Source organism: Actinia tenebrosa, unplaced genomic scaffold (genome assembly GCF_029948245.1).
Source record: "Actinia tenebrosa isolate PJP-AT-01 unplaced genomic scaffold, QUT_ActTen_1.0 PGA_scaffold6__47_contigs__length_16458017, whole genome shotgun sequence".
NCBI classification, from domain to species: domain Eukaryota; kingdom Metazoa; phylum Cnidaria; class Anthozoa; order Actiniaria; family Actiniidae; genus Actinia; species Actinia tenebrosa.
The window spans coordinates 6387351-6411115 of record NW_028292583.1 but is presented as its reverse complement, the minus strand read 5'-3'; the positions used below and the strand labels follow the sequence as shown (position 1 = coordinate 6411115).

Below are 23765 nucleotides of genomic sequence, written 5' to 3'. Positions count from 1 at the left end.
ATTTTTACTATCCCTAGCTATAATTCATGTGATAGTTGCATGAATACCGAGAACCGATAGGCGTAATAAGCCTGGTATATATACCAATGGCTTCATTACCAATGTTTGAGGTATTTAAGTGTCATTTCATACTTGACAAGGTTTACACACACAAAAGTTGAGTATTGTGCTTAAACAAATGATTTTTTCAATTCTTTTTATATAGAAGTGCTTAAATGAGATCTCTCATCACGCTGAAAACTAATTTTTATCCCTTTAATAGGTGATAACAATTGGGACAGTAAATGGTGTAAGAGTGTCTTTAAGATCAGGTGGAATAGGAAAGTGAAATGTAAAAGATTTTTTAAAGAATACGATAGAAAAAAGTCTGATCAGATAAGAAATTACTCCGGGAGTGGGGGGGGTTGGGAAGAAGAGGGTATTCTGATATAAAAAGGGTGGAAATGATTTTTTTTAAAATATTTTTTTAAAATTTGGGCTTGGTTGTGGCTCATTTTTTCCCCCTAAAAGAAACCAAATTTTTAAAACACAATTTAAACCATTTAAAACAAGAAGTGTTGCGTTGAAAGCAATGAAAAAATCAAATGCTTTCTCTTGTTTACCTCTTGAAACCATCAGTTGCATACTGTAAAAGATACCACAAATGATTAAAACCTGCAGCTTTCCATTCTAACCCCTACAAGGGAGAACTTGCAATTTTAACCCCTAAAAGATATGACGCTCATCACACTCCTCGATATATGTGTAGCCGGCGGCAAGGCGCTCAGCTATGAATCAGATTGCAAGTGGTTTTGACAAAAGAATTTATTGAAAAATTCACACAACTTTACAATACATGAAAAAAAACGGGAACGAGATTACAGGATATCTCTAATGAAAACAAGAAAAATATTTACAATGAGATAAAATAAATTTATAGCTTATCTAAATAGCTAAAAAGTTATGAATAAAATACAGTTTTGCTGGATATAAATAGAAACGGAAATACGTAAATTACGTCACAGGTAATTTGAATATTGCATACTGATTAGCAGTGTTTACAATACGCGAGTGAAAATTACTAGGTTGCAAAGTTTAATGTACAAGTCGGTAAACCGTTTAAAATGAACTAAACCAATGGAAAAAGCAATAGGAAAAATTGACTAGAGGTTAACTATGGCTTTAGGTAAGTATTTTAACCTTTGTTTATGACCAACTAAGAATTACACGGTTTACTGAACACGCGGTCGCGACAATGACCTTGAGTGTAGAGTTTAAGTAGCGAACAAATTAAAGGTTGGAAAGAAAAGGTCTTTTATCCCGCAGTTAAGGCTATTTATCGTAGTAAAAAGGTTAAACAAGCGAGTAAGGCGGTAGCGATCCTATAGTAAACGTTTTAAAGAGTTTAAAAGACAAGATACACTCAGCGTGATTACTAAATTACTACTGCGTGAATAACTTTGTACTAAATTACGCGCTAATGCGACTAGAATTACAAAAACATGAAACGAATGCTTAACAAATATATAGATAATCTAAGCTATAAAATATAATGACTAGTTAACGATATTAACATAGATTTGTCCTAAATCTATCCTAGGTATAAGTGTAAAAGGCTTCAAAGATTCATACCTTTACATCGTAGAGAATTCCTTGTCTTGATATGTGCAACGTCTTCAAGAACTTTTACTACACTGATTTAAGCTTAGTTTGGGCCTACTTTTATGGAAAAACCTGCATTCTTAAGACCTTACACATCCTATGCAATGTTGCACGCCCTAGGCGCAAACAGGATGTCCCAAACACGAACTTACGTAAACAAGCGCCAAACCTAGGCATGACTCACTGTAATGTAATTACGTACGGAAATTATTTCTTGCTTACGCATTTTCCACGCAAACAGTTAACTAAAGAATTACATTCCTATGTGTACACGAGGCATTCCTAATTAAAAATATAGATTTATGACTAAATAATTACTGTCCAAAATAGTGTCTTTTGACTCTGTCACACTTGCCCCTCCTTTTTGTTTGCTTCGTCCTCGAGCAAATTCAGGAACAATGATACGCAGGTGGACTCGTCAGTGCTGAAGTGCGGATCTTGGAAGATTATAGAGGTTGCTGTGTTGGCCTGCCGTTGTCCTTGTGGAACGTCGGAGTACAGGTGCAGCCAGTTCTTCCTCAGACGCATCATCACTATCATCATCATCATCAGGTTCAGCTGGTTCTGTCATTGGTTGAAAGGCGATTGTCATTCCTCCAATGTCATCTTCTTCATCTGATGATTCTGGCGATGCAGTACATGTTTGTCTAGACCTGTCAGCTTGCCTGTGTCGTCCTCGTATCTCCAGCATTGGCCTTGGACACACTTGCATTTCTCCTTGACTAACAACTTTATCTCCTCCATGTCCATCAGCTCTTTCAACGACATATGTATTGTTGTCTCTTCGTTCGACGATTTTGTACACTTGGTTGTCCCATTTATCTTGAATCTTGTTTCTTCCTCTGACTTTACGGTTGCGAAGGAGTACTCGCTCTCCAACTTGTAGTGGTTCAGCCAGTGCTCTGCCCTTCTGGTCATGGATCTTCTTTCTGACGGTAGCAGCTTCCTTCAAGTTTTGTGTCACAGTGGTATAAGCTTCTCGTAGACGAGTCTGGTGCTTGGTAATCCATTGCTGGTTGTCTACTGTCACTTGTCTGTCATCATCAGGAAGTAGAATGTCCAAAGGTAGCTTGGCATCTCGACCAAACATCAGGTAAAAGGGTGAGTATCCAGTCGTTGCATGTGGCGTAGCATTATAGGCGTAACATAACTCTTTCAGGTGTTCAGGCCACCTTCTTTTCTTTTCTGCTGGTAGAGTTCTTAGAAGCTCATGTAGTGTACGGTTGAATCTTTCGCACTGCCCATTTCCTTGAGGATGATAGGGGGTTGTCCTTGACTTCTTAATTCCATACACTGCACACAACTCCTTGACTAGTTCTGCCTCAAATGACTTGCCTTGGTCAGAGTGTATTCTTTGGGGGATTCCATACACAAGGAACCATTCTTTAATCAGGGTCTTGACTACGGTTGTAGCTTTCTGATCACGGGTAGGTACAGCAATTGTAAACTTTGTGAACACATCTGTTAACACGAGGACATTTTCTCTTCCATCTGTTGCAGGCTCAAGCAAGGTAAAATCCATCGCTAGCACTTCCAATGGCCTAGTAGCTAGTAGGCTGCCCATCGGCGTCTTGACTGGAAGGTAGGATCCTTTGGCAATGACACATCTTTCACAATTTGAGATCCATTGCTTCACATCTCCTTGCATACCGGGCCACCAACATCTTTTCCTCAAGAGCTGTTCTGTCCTGTCTTGTCCTTGATGTCCACATTGATCGTGCGCACCCTTCAGTACTTGTGATTTCATTGATGTGGGGAGTAGCAGTAACCGAAGCTCACTTCCCTGTCCGACTCCTGTACGGCGGTAGAGAACTCCATGGCTTTCCTCAATCCTGTTCCAGTGACTAAGCAACTTCCTTGTATCCCTTGTCTCTTGTTGGCTTTGCCTTTTACTTGGCCGACGTCCAAGGTTTCGGTAGTGGAGGAGACGACTGATACATGGGTCCTCCTGCTGTAGTCGTTGGATCTCTGTGAGAGGTGTGGTTGGGAATGAGGTTGCTTGCTCCTCCAGCGCACTTGTCTCTGTGTTGCTTATGAACGCTGCTGATACCATCAAGTGTTGACGTACTTCTTCTGGTAGGTCTGTAGTATTGGTAGAGTAGGCTAGTGTACTTCTTACTTCAACTGTGGTTGGTTCTTCATCTCGGTTGATGCGACTTAGAGCATCTGCATTCTGGTTGTGACGTCCAGGGCGGTACTTGATCGTGAAGTTGAAGTTTGCTAATTCTGCAGCCCACCTCTGCTCCACAGCTTTCAGCTTACTCTTTGACTGTAGGTATGTCAGCGGGTTGTTGTCTGTGTAGACGACAAACTTCGATCCCAGCAGGTACTCCCTGAACTTCTCACATACAGCCCACTTCAAGGCTAGTAGTTCCAGCTTCCTCGATGAGTAGTTCTCCATGTTTCGCTCTCCACCTCTCAGGCCTCGGCTGGCATAAGCGATCACTTTGACTCTTCCGTCCTGTTCTTGGGACAGCACGGCTCCCAATCCTTCGTTGGACGCATCCGTCTCTAGGATGAAGGGCTTGGTGTAGTCCGGGTAGGCCAGCACTGGTGCTGAGGTTAGTAGATTCTTTAACTTGTTGAAGCTCTTTTGGCACTCTTCTGTCCACAGTACGCCAATCTGCTTCCGGGTGGTCTTGTTACTTCCTCCGCTCCCGAGCTCAGCAACTAACTTGTGCAGCGGACCTGCCACTTGAGCGAACTTGGGGACAAATCTTCTGTAGTAAGACGCGAAACCAAGGAATGATCGCACATCGCGCACTGTCTGGGGAACTGGCCACTCATTAACTGTCTTTGTCTTTTCAGGGTCTGTCTCGACACCGTCAGCAGAGACCACGTGCCCCAGGTAGGACACCCGATCTCTGAAGAGTTGACACTTGGTTGGTTCAACCTTTAATCCATGATGCTTCAGCTTACTGAATACCGTTTCCAACCGCTCAAGATGTTCTTCAATGGTGGATGAGAAGACTATGATGTCGTCCAGGTAGACCATCAGGGTGCGAAGTATGTCCTCTCGGAAGACTCCTTGCATCAACCTTTGGAAGGTCGCTGGGGCATTCTGTAGTCCAAACGGCATCCGAGTGTACTGAAACAAACCCATGGGCGTTGTGAACGCAGTCTTGTGCTGATCATCAGGATGGACTTCAACTTGATTGTAGGCTGATGCCAGATCTATGGTGGAAAAGTACTTTGCGCCACGCAGTGCCTCCAGTGATTCCTCTATCCTTGGTAGGGGGTACTGATCACGCTTGGTTTTCTGGTTCAGCTTCCGGTAGTCGACGCACATCCTCAAGGCTCCAGACTTCTTTCGTACAAGCACTATTGGGGAGGCATAGTTACTCTCACTTGGACATATCACTCCTTTTTCTAGCAAGTCTTGTAGATGCTGTTGCACCTCCTGGTATTGGTTTGGAGGAATCCTTCTGTAACGCTCTGTGACAGGCACATCATCGTCTGTGTAGATGCGATGATATGTTGTCTTTGTACAGCCAAGGTCCTCCTTACATGAAGCAAACACCTCTTCATTTCTTTCGAACATCTGGAGAGCTTTCTCCCTCTGAAGTTCCGTCCCGGGGAAATGTTCCAGGGTAATCCCGTGAGGGGGTGTCTGTATCCTTTGCCAACGTACTTTGCCCACAGCTTCCCGTTGGGGTGGCATCTGAGGGTCAGCACTAAGGTTACAGCACACTGTCACCATGTTATTCTCGTGTAGGAACTCCAACTGCTCTCCTCTCTTGACCATCTCTCCCTCTCGCACAATTCCAATCCGCGTCCTCGGCTTTAGCCATATGTCCTTTGCCGTCTGGTTGGCAACTCTGACATAGTAACACGTCTTGGTAGTATCCACGAGAGTACTGGCCACGGTGAGGTTTCCTTCTACTGGTACACCAAGGGGTTCGATCACAGCATCAGTGCCCCATGATGGGCCTGTGACCAAGATATCAGATTCTGTGAAAGCAGGGACCCAGACTTTGTCTGAGCCGGCTACTTTCACGAACCCAGTTTTACGTTTACTCTTCTTCTCTTCATCTTGCAGGATCTGTTGGTATTGGGGCACCTGCCCAAGAACGTTGGTTCCCAGTAGGCCAGGTACCCTCCTCTGCATTACTGTAGTGGCTGCTGTGTCCTTCGTGATGAAGATGCCGCACCCAGGGACCACCACTCCTCCGATCTCTACTGTAGCGACGATATATCCAATGTAAGGGATGTCCAAACCGTTAGCTCCTCGCAGCTGCAGTAATCTTGTTTCAGGGTGTAGGTCTCCAAGGGTTGGCTGTAGCTTTTCCCTGTAGAACGACTCGGTGATGAGGGTAACCATGGAGCCCGTATCCACTAAGCTTTTCACAGGTACTCCGCCAATCCTCGCCACCACTGTGGGACTTGTCCCGACAAACTTTTCGTTCTGAAAAAGAGAGTTAGAGCCACTACAGTTCCTCTCCACGGCGTGGCTCACTGCCGTGGAGAGCTGGAGTTTGACTCCTTCTGTGGTGCTGCTGGTGCCTTGTCTTTCAGGGGCTTTGGGCAGTTCGGCCGAAGATGTCCAAGCTCGTGGCAGTTGTAACATCTCCTCGGACCACGTGGGGGACTTCGTGGTGGTGATGGGCTTGCGAACTTCATGGTAAGTTGGGTTAGCAGCTTCTGCTGCTCATCCAGCAATTTTTGTTGCTGCATGAGCCTCTCCACCAGGGCCTTCTGTCCTGCTGTAAGCTCTTGGATGGCATTTACTTGGTTGCTCTCCACCAACACCTCCTTGGCCGCTGCATGGCGATGTGCTCCTCTATCTGTGTCTTCCGAGCTATGATAGGCCTCTTGCCTCACCTCGTTGAAGGTCTTCTCGGGATGTTCTCTGATATAGCGCTTGAGATCCCTGCGCAACAGGTTGTCACGCAAGTTCTCAACGAATGTGTCTCTGAGGTTCTGGTCCTTGTTTTCCAGGGCTCCTACGTGTACTCTGGTTATGTGCTCCGCCATCGACATCAGGGCATGGGCAAAGTCCTGGATGGGCTCCCTGTCACCTTGTTTTCTGGCGAAAAACCTCTGGAGAAGCTGGGTCTTGGTGAGCTTCTCTCCGAAGACGTCTCTCAGAATCCTGAAGAAACCCTCCGGGTCTGTCCAGTCATCCGCAGGCCTTAGTCGAACTTCATCTCGAGCCGCTCCTTCTAAGCTATGGTACAGGAAATCCACCGCCTCTTGACCAGTTAACTTCTGGGCAGCCACAGACCTCTGTGCATCCGCTATCCAGTCTTCAAGCACTTTGTCGTCTCTGCCACCAGCATACTTCCTCAGCTTCCTCTCCCTTGGCACTGTCACTTGTACCACTGGTGCAGGAACAGGTTGGGCAGGGGGTCCTCCTTCAGCCTGCATGCCATCCAGCTGTGCCTTGAGTGCAGCCAATTGCTCTGTGAGTGCAGCCACAGCTTCTTCTGCCATGATTTCAGTCTCGTTCCCGTTGGTAAATAATCAGTAACTACTAATGTCAACTTTCTTGCAATCCCACTTCTGACACCAAAAATGTAACCGGCGGCAAGGCGCTCAGCTATGAATCAGATTGCAAGTGGTTTTGACAAAAGAATTTATTGAAAAATTCACACAACTTTACAATACATGAAAAAAAACGGGAACGAGATTACAGGATATCTCTTTACATCGTAGAGAATTCCTTGTCTTGATATGTGCAACGTCTTCAAGAACTTTTACTACACTGATTTAAGCTTAGTTTGGGCCTACTTTTATGGAAAAACCTGCATTCTTAAGACCTTACACATCCTATGCAATGTTGCACGCCCTAGGCGCAAACAGGATGTCCCAAACACGAACTTACGTAAACAAGCGCCAAACCTAGGCATGACTCACTGTAATGTAATTACGTACGGAAATTATTTCTTGCTTACGCATTTTCCACGCAAACAGTTAACTAAAGAATTACATTCCTATGTGTACACGAGGCATTCCTAATTAAAAATATAGATTTATGACTAAATAATTACTGTCCAAAATAGTGTCTTTTGACTCTGTCACACCAGTTCATGAAGTCAGCTTACATGAAGTAGTAGATGAACTAGGATAAAGTAGATACACTGATATTACACTTGGAATGTGAATGCACTATGAGAATACAGTATGCAATGGAATTAAGGGTTACACTGGATACAGTGTATACAGTGGATACACTAAGATACACTGGATACATTAGGATACAGAGAATACACTAAGATACACTAGGATACACTGGATACACTAGGATACACTGGATACACTAGGATACAGAGAATACAGTGGATACAGTGGATACACTAGGATACAGTGGATACACTGGATACACTAGGATACAGTGGATACACTGGATACACTAGGATACACTGGATTCAGCGGATACACTAGATACACTGGATACAGTAGATACACTGGATACACTAGGATACAGTAGGATACACTGGATACACTAGGATACACTATACACTAGGATACACTGGATACACTAGGATACAGAGAATACAGTGGATACAGTGGATACAGTGGATACAGTGGATACAGTGGATACAGTGGATACACTGGATACAGTAGATACACTGGATACACTGGATACACTAGGATACAGAGAATACAGTGGATACAGTGGATACAGTGGATACACTAAGATACACTAGGATACACTAAGATACAATGGATACAGTGGATACACTAGGATACAGTGAGAGAGCGGCATCATGCACGATAACATAAAGCATACCGCCAGGACATTATAATCAGGCATACATGAAGTACTTACCTTCATTTTAGTTCCCAGTGTCCAATTTCATTCTTGCGCAAAATGAAAAAGAGGAAAGAGGAAAAAACAATATAAGCCATTTAATGAAAAGGGATAGAGAGTAACGGAAGTAGAAGTTAAAAAGAAAAATAGCTGAATATCAAATGAAATTGATATAAAGGATAGAGAGCGGTAACCAGCAATTTCAACAGTCCAAGGCTGTTAGCATGACTTGTCTGCTATGTTCTAAAGAAATTGAAGCCCTTGCCAAAAGATTTCTAGACAGTTCCTTTAGCTGGACTAGTCAAAGAAAAAGATATTTTTCTTTGTCCAATGATGGATGACATACATAGTCCATAGTCAGTGAAATGTTCATGACAGAGGTGCCAGGGGGCCGGGGACTAACTCATTGGGGACACAGCTTGCTACATGAACAGAGGCACTAAAAGCAGGGCTGTCAACTCTCCCGGATAAACCGGGAGTCTCCAGATTTTGGGCCGTATCTCCCGGTCTCCAGATTAGAGTCTCAAATCTCCGGGATAATCCCCGAAGCTGACCATTTTTTCTTGTGAGACCCGAGTTTCACAACCATAAAATTCCAATTATCTTATGTTGTTTGTGTTATTTTAAACAAAATCAAAACGTTCCTCATGGCTGTTCTTGCAAGCAGGCCATTGTAATGTAAACGATAATCTGATTGGTCAGAAATAAACCAATCACATCAAATGTTACAAACCGAAAGGCGTCTTTCCGCGCGCTTTTTGACGCGCTGTGACGTCATGTCCCTTCCCTATCAATTCTCCAGATTTGAATATCTTGGGGGTTGACAGCCCTGTAAAAGGGACATTGAGAAAAGACCACTGGGGCTCATAGTTGACATGGCATTTTCTAGTTGTGGTTCAGGGACACACAGTTGCTGGGGTCCTTGGATCTTTATCACATTGGCAGACATGTTGACTGGAGCAATAAATTTCTGTGTGGCCTTGCATTCAAGCACTTCAGAATGAGGCTACACGTGGTTAAACAAAAGTTTTTATGCTCATGAGAACAAAAAAGGTTCCATGTGATAAAAGTTGTCCTTAGTCACAATGATAATAGAATTATCATTCATGATGTCAAGGCATTATTTTCCATGGTGGCACTTAGAAAGGCAATATACCAACTGACATTTTATGGGTTTCTTGAACAAGCAATCGAGACAAATTTTATTCAAATTTTCTTATCTTTTATTATATTATATATTGGCCATGTGACACAAACTAGGGGCATCTAAAATAATGTAAAATCCTGGATGACTATCAATTTTACAGTAATGACATTACACAATGTACAATATATCCAATAAAAGAACTGAATTGTATCATTTGTTACATTTTCTTAAACAAGGATATGGCAAGCCATTTGACAAGTTTTTTTGTCAGCAAACCGTCAACATTTTATTTAATGATAGTAATGAATGAAAAAGGGTGAGAGAAGAAATTCAAAATTTTAATCTCCAAAACACTGATGTTTATATGGATATTCAGATATAGTAGGGAAATAGTACATGGTGTATATAATCCACTGTTATCAGTCCTTTGCAAATAAAAGCTTTATTCATAGTATGGTCTTACTGTGACATATCAATGTTGAACACTGTCTTCTTAAAAAATTTAAATACCCTTTTGCATATTTTGATTTGTCGAGGTGTGAGTTCTAATTGGAAATGATTGTAACAGATTCATGAATCATCTGCTCTTGACAAGGAGAAATAAAATAAAGAAAACTAAAACAACAGAGCTCCCACTCCACCCATCTCGCTTTGCTCTTTTACAAAGATTTCGAAGTACTGATAGATAATGGTGACAGCAAGGAGGATACCAGTACCAGAACCAATGGCACCTGAAAGGGGAAAAAATACTGATTAATATTTGAATTAAGTGAAAGTACTAATGTACAGATGTTACATTGTTAATATACATGGTACGTTTACGATCCTAAATCTAAAGGTATGGATATGTAGAAAGAGTGTTTATGAATGTGACATTATTTACCAAGGAAATCAGCAAGGACGGACAATGCTCCAATGCAAAGTCCTCCAAAAGCAGCAGCAGTTGGGATGTACCTGCAAACACAATGAAACAGATATTTAATATTCTGCAAGAATGAAAGCAAAAGAATAGACAATATTTGTAGTTATTATTAAGGATGCTGTGCTTTAGGTTGAGATTTCTCTACCTGTTCAGTTCATGCACCATAGACTTGTCCCTGTGTCCACGCATTACCATCTGCTGTTCCTTCAGTTGCTTGGCAACCTAGATGTAAAAAGTAAATGAACTTTGATGAAATGTCTCTACATTAATGTACCAACTCAAACCTAGAAGAAACAAAATTATTGCTCACAGCCAGAAAATAAAATTGAAATCTTATATTTTATACTTACATCCTTTGCAGAGGATCCAGATACATCAATCCATGTCTTGGAGAAAAATGCACAAGATCCAAGCATAAAGATGATGTAGATAAGAGCATGGATTGGATCCTCTACTATGTGGCCTACTGTCTCTGGTGGGGACATGTAATAACACAGTCCACCAACAGGGTAGGAACGAGCTGGTCCTCCTCCAGCCTCTGCCCAAGTTCCCAGAAGATTGACAATGAAGTTTCCAGCAAACTTGGCTGACAGCATTTGAGAAATAACATAGATGTTGGAAACCAGGGCACTCTAGGGACAGAAGACATTGAAAACTTTGTAAGGTGATGCCAAAGACATGAACGTTAAATGCTGCCATTCTTTTCACTGCTCTGGCTGATTGAGACCAAAGTTGCAAAAAGGTTAATATTGCCAGTAGAGTACTGTGATTATTAGTGAGTTGACCTGGATTACAGGTGAATTGACCATAGGACAAGTTAACTGCCATTCTGTTAACTTCCCTGTTGCAAATTTGGTCTCAATTAGCATATATGTAACAACAAAAAACAGTGGTAGAGAAAGTTGATTTTGATTTTTAATTACCTGGAGAATGATTGGAATGTTTGATGTGTAAAACAACTTGATGGGGTAAGAGCTGTACTGTCCTCTATATCGTGCAGACTTGATGGGAAGATCAACACGGAAGCCCTAGATTTTTGGAAAAGGAAAAAGGAAATCAAGTTGATGAGACAATCATCATTTCAGTCACACAAGAGATCACCCCAAGGTCTTCTATTGGTATCATACTTATAAATAATTATTTCTACAGAACACTAAAGCCAGTATAATTCATTATCCTGGAAATCTTACCTGGAAGTATATAACAATACCAAACACAAAGATAGTAGCCATGAGATTCATAAGGTTGGGCAAGTTCTGTCTGTAGAAAGCTTCTCTTAAGCCTCTAACTTTGTCTGTTCTTGTTGCCAACAGATGGAACAAAGCAATGACTGCACCTTCAAACTCAGTCCCTGGTGATGAAATTAAGTAAATAGTTTAGCATCTTCAAATCTTATCTATACCCCAAAACAACCTCTGGGATGATAAAACTCAGGTCACAGCTCATTCAAAAATCACATTCAAGCTTGGCTTGTTATGTTTTTCAGAGGAAGGAAAACCAGAAATGCTGGAAAAAAACTGTCAGAATAAACATTTATTTGAGATTTTGCCTGCAGGCTGGTGCTGTACAATAGGAAACAGGTTCCCCTTCAAGGTGCATTGCAGTACTTTCCAACCCCATTAAATCTGTACACCACAATTGACCCCTAAGAAACCAATACTAAAGGCCAGACACTAAGGGGGTGGTCATTGCCAGGGTTTCTTTTTTTTACATTGTCAGTGGTTGTTTTATGGCCCTCCACTGCAGGGTGAGGTAGTGTGGGAAGACGGAATCACTATTATTTTTATGTGGTCATCCAAGCCAATTGAAAATCTAACCATTTGTAGTTGTTATTACAAAGGCAGGACTTATCAACTTGGTTTTGCTTTGTGTTAAAATATTTATAACATTCTGTATTCCCTTCTAATTCAAATGCCTACCAAACCCTGTGCAAGCAAACATTTTTCTTACAATGCATGCTTCTAAAGCCTAAAGTTACTAATTTTATACAACATGAATGCTCACCTCTTCCAGTGTTGATTGTAGCAGGACTGAATGCTTTCCAGACAATGGTTTCACAAATATTTGTGGCAATAAATAATGAAATACTGAAAAGATCAAAGCAAATAATTGGTAAAAATCAAGAGGTATCTAAAAAAGATCTAATTTCACTGTATTGCTGTGTGTTGCTTATAATTTTTATCAACATGAATTCTTACATTACAGAAAACAAAGTTTACAAAGTGAAATTAGAGTGAGTCAAGTTAAAAATTTAAACCTAGGTCAAATATTGCACATATCTTACCCAGAGCCAAGGCCATATCCTTTCTGGAGTAACTCATCCAACAACAGAACAATCAAACCAGCACAGAAAAGCTACAATAAAAGATAGAACAAAGATGGCAATCAGTGTTAGTTTTCATTTCACATTATTTCATAATGTAAATTTAATAATTCCAGCTATGTTGTTGTTACTAATCTGAGCTGAAGGCCTTGTCAGTGGTAAGCTGTTTTTCACTAGTGAATCTATAATGCAAAGAGATGCACAGAATACACACCTGAATGATAATGAGAAGACAGATACCAGGTCCAAGATCAGATGGATCACCATACATACCAGTCATCACATACACTACTGCTTGACCAATGGTAATAATCATACCAAATACTAAAAACAAGAACAAATGATTTTTTTTATTATATACATGTATTTACCTTGAACAGTAAGGGTTTTTACCATTCTTCCGATAGTGACTTCACATAGTCAGGGCTCGAAATAGAAAACTCTTAGCCTGCCATAGTAAAGGAGCATGGTAAAAGGAGGTCATTCCAGTAAATTTTGCATGCCATTTTATTATTCATTTGGCAGTGCATCCTTATTTTCGCCTGGCAAGCATGAAATTTGTCCTGTCATTGGCCATTGGCAGGCCGCTATTTTCGAGCCCTGATAGTCTATTGATGGTGGCCATGTTCGATGGCAAAAGGTATTAAATCATACACAAGAAAATAATTAGATTTCTCAAAAGTAATGTCTTCTAGCTCTCAAGAAAATAAAAAATAATTATACCAATCATTCATAAGAGAATGACAATAGCAATGGAGTTGCAAATACATACATTTCTGAGCTCCATTGAAAAGCGCTCTATCTTTTGGAGTATCTCCTACTTCGATGATTTTGGAACCAGCCAACAGCTACAAAGAAAAGTTAAAAATATAGTTAAACCTTATTACCTTACACTTCAATCAAGACTATAAAAGTATATGTTAACCGTCTATACCTGCATAATAAGACCAGAGGTGACAATTGGAGAGATACCAAGCTCCATTAATGTACCTGAAAAAGATTAAATCAATTAATAAATGAATACATACCTCTTAGGCTATCAGGGTTGCATGTCATGTAATCAATTAAGAAAACTGTGACCCTTATTCAATGAACAATTTGAAAATTACAAGTATTATCAATTGATGGAAAAGAAAAAGAAGGGGGAAATCTCAAAGCCCAAAACCCTTTTTTATATTTTTCATATTCATCTTGAGTAACTTTGGTGTTACAATTTTAGTGTTGAATGATAAAAGAAAGCAAAAGACTCGGTACTCCCACTACAAATCCCATTTTTATTTCAATTCTAATTTTTAAAATCTTATTTGTTTATTGACTTCTTTACCAGTCATAGATGTTTCACAAAGGGACTAATTTTGTATTTAAAAAAATCTAAAATGAAATGAATACTAATATATATATTTTAACAAAATTATTAAATTTTCTTGGATTGAAGTATAGTGCAGTAATATTTTTAAAAGTTATTAATTACTAGAGTTATTACGAATTCTTACCTCGATTAGAAGCAAGGATGACTCTCATCCAGTAGAAAGGATCTGCCGAATCTGAAGACATGATTCCAAATAGAGGAATCTAAAAAAATTAAAATATTCAATAACTGTTAACTAATCGTGAATTTATGGCCTCAGAGTAACATCTACGGCACCTTTAAGTAATATCTAAAAGATCAGATATACAAAAAAAAAACACTTTAGGAAGTCCAAAACAGTTTACAAAGCTGATACCAAAATTTTCCCCTATAAAAATCACAGAATCACACAAAGAAAACGTTTTGTAGCCTTTTCCTTACCTGACAACAAACCAGGAAAATAAAAAGTGTGATTGCCGTCCATAGTACTTTTTCTCTAAACTGGATCTGTTGAAATAAATTGAAGTTGTATTGAGTTCATAAGTAAGAAAAGACGGTTTACAATATAGCGTCTACTTTTGTTGGGGCCACACGCTAAAGGACACGTAACCACTATTGGGGATCAGGTTTTGTTCACTTTACGAAGAGCGTAAATATAGAATACAGTAATGACGATGAATAATACTAAATATTGAGAAGACTAAGGTTAAACTAGCATTGTGGGGCTTCTAAAATGTGGACTTACCTTTCTTTCTGGTTTAGATACTTCAGGTAAAACGGAAATGAATGGCCGTAGGACTTCGAGAAATTTTACTGCAAGCGTAAAAATGGAACAAATTAGATTACGATTTCGAATAGATAGAGACGTGTTTGGTCGAAAAAGAAGGAACAGGCAGTTACGAGAATAATTAAAGATACTTACTACCCATTTTGGAGGAAGATTACGCCAGATATCTCTGGATACGGGACTATTTTTCTAGTGAACCAGTTGGTTCTCCTGCTAGACAATGGCCACAGCAGAACGAAAAGGACTTTTCGAAACCAGTGCGCAGGGTCTGACGTCATGCCATACCTCGTTATCGCGTGATCAAATAGAGTGTCGGGGGTGGGGTAGGTAGGACCACAGGGAGCCCACTAAGGTTAAGTAAGTCCTTGCAAGAAACTGGTCAATGAATTGTAGATACGTTTCAATGGGAAACAACCTAATTGATCACAAAGCTTGGGTCAACGAAGAGTAAGAAAATGGGAAAAAAAGCCTCATTCTAAAAATGTTGTGGAAAATGTTTACACCCTCCCAATAAAAAAACTTAAATATAAGCATATTGCAAGTTAAACTTTCTACCAGCCTCCCCTCCTTAGAAAACAATTATCAAATTTAAAGAGCACCCCTTTGATCCTCCCAAGGTATTATTACTGCATCTAACAATGTGAAATTGCAATGTTATTTTAATGGCTCAGGTGCTTAGCATTAGCTTAGATACAGCTTACAAATGGTTCACAATAAGAAATTCTCAAGTACTAATTTCAAGCATCTTTTGGGTATTTCAACCTATGTACAGTACATAAACAATAAGTTTTAATGACAAGATAGAATAATATTTAGGTATGGTCTAAGTAACACATAGGTTGTGTGCAGCCTGGTTTTACCTCTGGTTACTGGGACAGAAGTTTAAGTCAGGCTGCATACATAACTACCACAGTTGCCTGCAAATTGAAATGAATGAAAAACAGCAAAATAGACCTTTTCTCAGATAGAAAACATGGTGCATTATGGTATACCTTGAGTACAAACATCTTTTGTTCACCATGCCTTAGATAGTGTTGTTTTTACTAAAGCTCGACCACAAAGCATTATGTTTTTCAAACTCAAAAAAGCTGGGCTTATAGGGTGAATTCCAGTGGATTTTGGAAGGTATTTTTCTAGATACTAGTATGGGTTTTTCTATATTGGTTTCTACAAGTCTCCAATAAAAGTAAAAATAAGCATGACAATTACAACAAAGTATTAGGAGCCATGTTAAATATGGGTACAGACTTCATACATCTTATAAATTATATTCAATAAAAATTATGCCCTTGTTGCTTTATGCTAAGCATATTTTGCTTAGAAAACTGCTTAGTATTAAATATATTTTTAAATTGACAATAAATATATTTTATATTGTAATGTATTAGAAAATTTTTATATACCCCGAGTGGCAGTGATTCAGTCTAGGCTGTATCTAAATGATCAGATGTGTCAAAGGCATTAGAATGGAACTGAATCCAGGAAAGCCAAACCAGGGTAAATGGTAGCATGATGTCTAAATGGCTTCCACTTTGATCTGAACATATCAATCCTTGCAGAAAACTAGGCATGTCCATGTGCAAGTTTGATCTGGAAGTCATTTAGGAGTCATGCCGCCAATAATCCCCTTCACCGATCCCTGTGCCATCTTGAAAGGTAGCCGTGCATTAAAGCGAGAAGAACAGTGAGCTGCCAATGATAGAGACTTCTGAATGCAAAGGCTTGGCTACCTTTCAAGATGCAGCAGGGAACTGTGGAAGGGACTATTATGCAATTTCCCATTTATTAATCTTTATAATGATTCTTATTTACATTCAATTACCATAAAAGCATATAAATTCAGATAATGCTGTGATGTGAAATGATATGAAAATGATGAGACAAATTGATCCATGATTTCAAAACAGCCAAAATATCAAAAATTGCCTTTTTTTATTGGGATATCCCAAAGTTGTATAAGTGTGGCTCACTAGCTAGTGTCTAATATTATTATTTGTCTTCTTTTCCATCCTTTCTGAAGAATGACTGGGTCTGTTTATGCTACGGAAGGAACCATGAAAAGGGAACTTACGGAACATCAAAAATGTGTATCAAGTGAAGTGACAGATGACAGAGAAGCTAAATCACTAATATCCCTGTATTTCAATGTTAGCTGTATATTGATATCAGCACTCAACATCTTTGTAACTTTTTCTTCAAACTTGTCTCTGATTCTGTTGAACTCCATGACACTTTCTGGTTTTTCATTGAACCAGAAGGAGTTAAATTCAAAGAGCAAATAACCTGAAAGAATCAAAATGATTTTATATGAGTATGCAGTATAATTTTGTATCGAGAAGAAAACAATGGAATGAAAGAAGAACAGTGGAAGTAGTGCACAGACTTTTCTTACATTGCAGCCAATATTGGCTGGAACAATATATTTTTCTAGCTAGCCTCACATTCAAGTGTTTCAGGATGTTTGAATTGGCAGAAACAAAGGCTCTTATGTTTGTAGGAATAAATGGCATGGCTGCTGTGTGATAAAAGTCTATTCTATTCTAGCTTTAGAACAAACACGTTTTGTTCATCATTTGCCTTTATGGTGTTGTTGTACCCAAACTAGATCAGAATGCATCATTTTTGTTGAGCTCAGGAGACTACACAGGCCTTTGCACCATGACAAGTCTGCATCCATAATACAGCTTGGCCGGCTTGGGGTTAGATGGCAGAAAAATAAAATCCCTTTGATCTCGGAATTAAATTCCTTCTCATGTAAAATGATTCTACTTTTCCTGCCATCTAACATGGCTGCTATCACGTGATGGTGCAAAGCCTCCATTACAAATTTGGTTCTTGCTTACAAAAAACTTCATTAAAGTCATCCATTGTTGGTTTTCCCTGTTTGCAGTTGTAAAAATGAGTCCTCAGTGCTCCAGTCTTCAGAAGCCGGTAAGCCATTCCTGTAATATTGATGCCAACTATAGCGTAAGAGTATCTAGAGGAAACAATTCAACAAATATGCATTCGTTAGTATTAAAACATAAGTATAAAACCATAGTCTTGCAGTAATGCAATAATAATTGCTTACATATTAGTTTATAGATCTGTTTTTGTTTTGCAGCCTTTGGCCAATCAGATTCGTCAAATCAAATATAAATATTCTTGCCTGGTGCATATGTCTGGAATCTCCTGCAATAATGTTATAAAAGGCAGGCAATCCACTACCAGTAGAACAAAGTTGGCAATTGAATAAAAATATCAAGGAAGGATAAATAAAACAAAGAACACAAGTGACATGTAAAACAATTGCAAATATTCTTCTTTGTTTTAATTTATTGGTTTTATTCAATTACCAACTTTGTTCATTAGTGTACTTGATTCTTCTATTCATGCCTGGCAGATGCATATTATTACAGTGTGACTACTATTACCAGGGCCACCGAGACACCAAGAACCAATCAAATTGTAGAATGAATACAATAAATTACATGTAACAGAAAGGTCAAATTATTATTCTTGTGCAGTCTAGACTTCTTCTGATTGGCTCAGCTATTCAAAGTTGGAATGCATTGTTTTCAGTCTACATTTTGATTGGTTAGCTGTGTAAGTGGTCCCGGTTATAGTAGTTGCACTGTTATATAGACTGGTAAATATATCATAGAACACTAACCCATAATGTGGATGGTGTGAACTTGAGAGGACTTTTCTTGCAGCAGGTGTATGTTTTGATGCAAAGTATCTGAATGATAAAAGAAACCATTAGTGATCCTAGCTCCAATTTGGTCAACACACAACTAATTTTTTTCCCATTTAACAGGAATGACTAATGGTTTATTTTTATGTCTTTCAGTGATTCAGCTATTCCCATAATGTATTCTATCATCAATCTGTACAGGGATCCCTTCCTGCAAATTTAATGACTCCATAGAATTCCAATCAAACTTCAACCTACAGGGATAAGTCTTGTTTAATTTTCCAATCGTACCATCAATCTACTGACACCTAACAGATACCTGCTTGAGCAATCTACTAATATCCTACTTATATTATACCTAACTTTATTATATGACCATGAATCTTAGAGCCTGGACACTAGCAAATTGAGCAATCTGATTGGATAGAGCGCATCGCGGACTGGACTAGATTCTCTGGTATTAACCGGTCCGATCTCATATTAATCTTACGGCGAAAACATTTTGTCCTTTTCAATGAAAAGTGGTCATATAATAAAACTCTTATCAACCGAGCTTGGTCAGTCTGTACGGGATAATCTTGACCTCGGTCAGGTACAGACCTCAGTCAAGATTATCCCATACAGACCTTCCGCTTGGTTAATAAGATCTAAATACAAAACAAAACAAAAACAGTTTATATACTAAACTCACAATAAATTGTCTAGTCCAAGTATTCCCATTCCTCTGAAGTCAGTCATTGGGTCTTTGCCTTGGAATCCAATCTCACCCCACTGTTTTGTTATTCGCTCCTCTAGTTTTGTGTTTGGCATCATGTTACTCCAAAGCTAAAAATATCCATAACAGATAATACATTATAGTTTATAATAGAAATCAGGCTTACAACATATATCTGAAACTTGAGACTCATCTCTCTACTCAAGTTACTTGTCACACACATGTCACACACTAACACATGCGGAGTGTACATGGGATCAGTTTTTGATCTACTTACCTCCATGAGTTTCTTCTCGTGACTTTCATTATCTGAGGAGTACTTCACTTGCCTATTCTCCTCTACAATTTTAAACAACTCTGTGTATCCACATATTTGATTCAAGCACACACGCATTGCATCATAAAACCTGTAAGGAAAAAATGACTTCTTCAATTTTACTTTATTCAATTGTAATGAGATGACTTAGCATGGTTACAGTACAACTACTGTAACTGGGGCCACTTAGTTCAGTTAGATTAGAGAACCAATTAAAATGTAGAATAAAAAACAATGCATTCCAACTTTGGGTAGTGGAGCTACAGTAATTAGCAACCTAGACTGCATGAGAATTGTAATTCAATTCTGATGTTACATGTAAACAACTAGATAGCCACCCTCATTTTCTCATGGGAATAAAAAGACATGTTGAAAGATATGCTGACTAGCTCCACTACCCAAAGTTGGAATGTATTGTTTTTATTCTACAATTTGTTTGGTTCTTGCTGTCTAAGTGGCCCCAGTTATAGTGGTTCCACTGTAAGACAAAATTCCAAATTTATATATTAAGACATTCTTTTAGCTCACTTACATTTTTTCCTGACCAACATCAATTTTTTTCTTTGTCATAACCAACATGACAGCCTCCTCAATTTTCACATTTAACTTATCAGGAAGCTCGCTAAGGGCCTGAATTTCAAAGAAACAGATGGCAATTAACCTTTTTAATTTCTTTCTTGGAGGTGCTCATGTTGAAGTGAGTATAGCTCCAGAAAACATCCCCTCCTGGAGTTTTAAAATCAATCTCAGTCTTTGCTTAGCCTATATACTATGGATATTTTTTGAAACAATGCAATGAAGATTGATTTAAATAATAATTTAATCACTTAAAAGGATCATCATATTTCTTTATTACCTTAGTCCTGGAACTTCTCAAGGATTCCTCTGAAAAAATATTAAATAAGAATTTAGACCTCTAAGATTTGCAGAAAATAACACAATCTTCTCTCTTTGTTCTTTTAGAATAAACTTGTTATTTCTTGAGCTTGTTATTTTTGAATCAACATAAAGAGACCTATTGTGCTTGGCCTTCAGGATAGATATAGGAAAAATTAGCCCTGTCAATAGGATTTATGTAGTCATAATTTATGGAAAATAGCAAATTCCATTTTGATTTTTAAATGATATTTTTAGATTTTTCCAAAAGTTAGGTATGTATCCAATAACATGATAATAAATTTTTGTTAAATCTTCGAAACAGCTGCACATTTGTTCTTGGCCAATATAAATAACAATAACCATGTTGGTTGATTTAACCTGAAAAGCTAAAGGCAGGCTTTGTTATTGTCAACCAACATGTCATCTATGATGCATGTAACACGCATATGTGCGCGCACACCAAGAATATACATGTATTTAAAAAGCATTTAATTGTCTCTCTTTTTTGAGCATTTCTTGTCCAGTCATTAGTAATCATACTAAGCCATAATACTAAATAATACTAATTAAACTTGCTATGAAGTTTTACACAGTAATGAAGTTTAGAAGTAAAATGAAAGCATGTCTTACCTATTGATTTAGTTCTTGCCGCACCATGTTGGGTTTTGTTGCATATTCTTTGCAACTCACAACAGCCAGTGGCATAATGCAGAAGCCATTTTGATATTCTTCTATACCAGAAGAAGAATGAAAGGTAGGTCCAAATCTCTACCATTATCATCTGATCTAGAGAATCCTGTAAAACAAAAAAGATCCATCATTCAACCATTAAGAACCAGTATATTTCCAAAATAAAAAAATCCATGAATAGAATTTGAATATTTCTTAATTTTCTCCTTCTTTAGGGTTAATTTGCTACTTGAACTGAGTTAAGGTTTGTTAAGCAATTCAGTTAATTTTGATAATACAGTACCATTTTTTATAAATTCCTGTTTTGTGTCAGAATTTCTTATGGAAAATAGAAACGTGGTAAAAAGTCAATGTCCTTAGACAAGCATTAATACATCAATGGAAAGAGCTTCTCCACTACTAGAGCATCAAAAACTAAAAGAATGTGATATTAATTAGATAACATCTAAAACTTGGGTGAGGCTTGATAAAAATAGCTTGATTTCAAAAGTTAAAAGCTAGGTGTGTCAAGAATGTGATTACAATAATAGAAGTAAATAATGAGTGTTGATTAATGAAAGGACTTTTTCAATCAATCATTCTAATTTTACCATCCCAATGTTATGTCATTTCATCTACTGGCATGCCATTTTTTTTTTGCATGTGGCCTGGACAGACAGACCAATTATTGTGCATACAAACATGAAAGAAAAACATGTACATGATGTAGATAGCCCTGTGTTGCTGTTTTGATATATATTAGCTAGTGTAGTTTTAATTTTGTTACAAGAAAAAAAAGAAAGAAAATGCTACTCAAGAGGATGTGTTTCATACTGCTTGCAGAGTCTGCTTGACAATAAATTAGTACAAATTTAGATGCACTTGACATTCTAATAATAAGTCAAGATGTATAGTTTTTTGAATACTTTAATTATCCCTGCATGAGATAAAAACAAAACACTGAAAAACATCATAAAAGCATCTTTTTCCATCATTTAGTTTTTGAATATTACTATAAACAAGTGATCTCTTTGTCTCCAAGTTACAAGCTGAAATTTGGTTTTTCCCTGCCGCCAGTCAAAAATATAAAAGGTACCGATTGATTATGTTTGATCGACAGCAGCGAAAAACCAAATTTCAGTGGCAGCTGGTAGACACAGAGTTTGCATGTTTATGAGATTGCAGTAAATCAGCCTTTGACTCAGGACATCGTAAAGACCACTGTATATAGATAGATCAAGCCTCCCAGTAATTAATAGATACACCAACTCCCATTTGGCTCAGCTTCTTGGGCACCAGTCAGTTGAGCAGGAGGTTGAGTATTAAACCCTCTGTGGCTCAACCAACATAGTCTGAAAAACTTCCCAGTAGAAGTTACTGCCCTAATTCTTATTTTGCAAATGGTGAGACATTTTCTGTGGCTCAGATAAACAAAGTAAAATGGCAGTCCTATTTCACTTAGAGGCATTAAAATATAGAGGGCCACACAAGTTTATCAGTGCTAAGTTGGCAACTATCAGAAGTCACCCTCACTAAATATAATTGCTATTAACATACACATGTAAGTTTATAAGTGAGAAAGAAAAGGTACAATCTCTGCCAGCAGGGAAACATTTTATAATATCTTATAATTAAAAAGTAGTACAATTTTGACCAATAAGAGCTCAGATGTTTTACAAAAAATTGAAAATATATAAAATTTCAAAAACTTAAAAAAAGATTGCAATGAAAGTCAGACATATGCAGACCTCATGATCAACTCTTTGATAGACTCTTTGATAGACTCTTTTACGACAACGCTTAGATTAAATTTATCATATTATCTAAATAAAATACAGTACAAAAACTTACCGCCATCTGAATATTGAAAGCGTACCCTTAAAATTTAAACTTTTCAAGGGTAAAGTTAGACACTAGTATAAGAGACACAGCACACTATTCCCTTTACAGTGTGTTTTTGTACAATTTGGATGAAAACATCTGAAGCGCAAATACCTTAACGACGATTAATTCGATTAAACTACTAATTCGCAGATTCTTTTGTAACTACAGTAAGAGGAGTAAGAGTTGGGTTAACCAGGAAATCACGCCCAAACACTCGGAAATAGCGCATATATCATGTGAACAAGTCACGCTGTCAATGAAGATGTGGGGAGCCATGAATTACATTCGAATGTAATGAAGGAAAACAAGACAAAACATCATTCAAACCAACGGAAAAGTGAAGGTAGAACAAAGAAAATTTGTTATTAAGAACGTATTCCATAACACGTACTGTAAAACGACTCGAAGGGCAAAATATGAAAAGTTTTCAGAGATATTTGCACTCGATACATGACACCATGAGAAAATATGGCCGCCTCCTTATCCAGAATTGGGATATTTTTACCCTTCCTTTTACGTTCAGGAAACAATATCTGGATTTAGCGGTCTAGATAAGAGTCACTCCTGATGTAATACAGTTTTCTAGGACGTAAAAGAACCCTAGGGGAGGAAAACGAATACAAATCTTACGTACCTTGGAAATTTTTCCTGTCCGATATTTCCTAAACTAAAAGGAAAGACCGCTGGAGTTAAAAAACAACAGG

At 38.3% G+C, this 23765-nt stretch overlaps 2 protein-coding genes and 1 long non-coding RNA gene across 4 annotated transcripts; 1 reads left to right on the top strand and 2 right to left on the bottom strand.

Moving 5' to 3' along the window:
* Nucleotides 1-924: 924 nt before the first annotated feature.
* On the top strand, nucleotides 925-18131 carry LOC148905936 (uncharacterized). The gene is made up of 4 exons (XR_016121509.1): nucleotides 925-1165; nucleotides 1580-2742; nucleotides 3142-17853; nucleotides 18026-18131. It is a non-coding gene; the product is annotated as an uncharacterized LOC148905936 (long non-coding RNA).
* LOC116288473 (protein transport protein Sec61 subunit alpha) lies at nucleotides 9969-15173 on the bottom strand. Its single transcript, XM_031695268.2, has 15 exons — nucleotides 15058-15173; nucleotides 14881-14948; nucleotides 14577-14642; nucleotides 14281-14359; nucleotides 13722-13777; nucleotides 13560-13635; nucleotides 13002-13111; nucleotides 12749-12819; nucleotides 12469-12551; nucleotides 11655-11815; nucleotides 11388-11492; nucleotides 10815-11096; nucleotides 10610-10686; nucleotides 10426-10496; nucleotides 9969-10273 (listed from the first exon to the last, which is right to left on the bottom strand). Exons 1-15 carry the CDS (start codon nucleotides 15062-15064, stop codon nucleotides 10158-10160), a joined length of 1428 nt encoding a protein of 475 aa, XP_031551128.1. The 5' UTR covers nucleotides 15065-15173; the 3' UTR covers nucleotides 9969-10157.
* Nucleotides 15564-23765, bottom strand: LOC116288474 (ELMO domain-containing protein 2). Of its 2 annotated transcripts, none has more exons than XM_031695270.2 (9): nucleotides 23696-23765; nucleotides 21139-21304; nucleotides 20486-20514; nucleotides 20162-20259; nucleotides 19591-19720; nucleotides 19290-19423; nucleotides 18575-18643; nucleotides 17766-17899; nucleotides 15564-17205 (listed from the first exon to the last, which is right to left on the bottom strand). In XM_031695270.2, the coding sequence occupies exons 2-9, from the start codon at nucleotides 21287-21289 to the stop codon at nucleotides 17000-17002; spliced, it is 951 nt and encodes a 316-aa protein (XP_031551130.2). In that variant the 5' UTR covers nucleotides 21290-21304; nucleotides 23696-23765; the 3' UTR covers nucleotides 15564-16999. The 2 variants fall into 2 exon arrangements, with proteins under 2 accessions (XP_031551130.2, XP_031551129.2); XM_031695269.2 differs by lacking the exon at nucleotides 23696-23765 and adding an exon at nucleotides 23029-23387.

What these genes read in the sequence shown, in the direction of transcription:
- LOC116288473 (XM_031695268.2), bottom strand. An exon ending in CATCCTTGCTTCTAATCGAG is followed by an intron (nt 13,778 to 14,280) that starts GTAAGAATTCGT and finishes AATCTTTTTCAG; the next exon opens with GTACATTAATGGAGCTTGGT. An exon ending in GTCTTCTCATTATCATTCAG is followed by an intron (nt 12,820 to 13,001) that starts GTGTGTATTCTG and finishes CTTTTATTGTAG; the next exon opens with CTTTTCTGTGCTGGTTTGAT.
- LOC116288474 (XM_031695269.2), bottom strand. An exon ending in GATGTTGGTCAGGAAAAAAT is followed by an intron (nt 19,721 to 20,161) that starts GTAAGTGAGCTA and finishes TTTTCCTTACAG; the next exon opens with GTTTTATGATGCAATGCGTG. An exon ending in CTTGGACTAGACAATTTATT is followed by an intron (nt 18,644 to 19,289) that starts GTGAGTTTAGTA and finishes TTTATCATTCAG; the next exon opens with ATACTTTGCATCAAAACATA.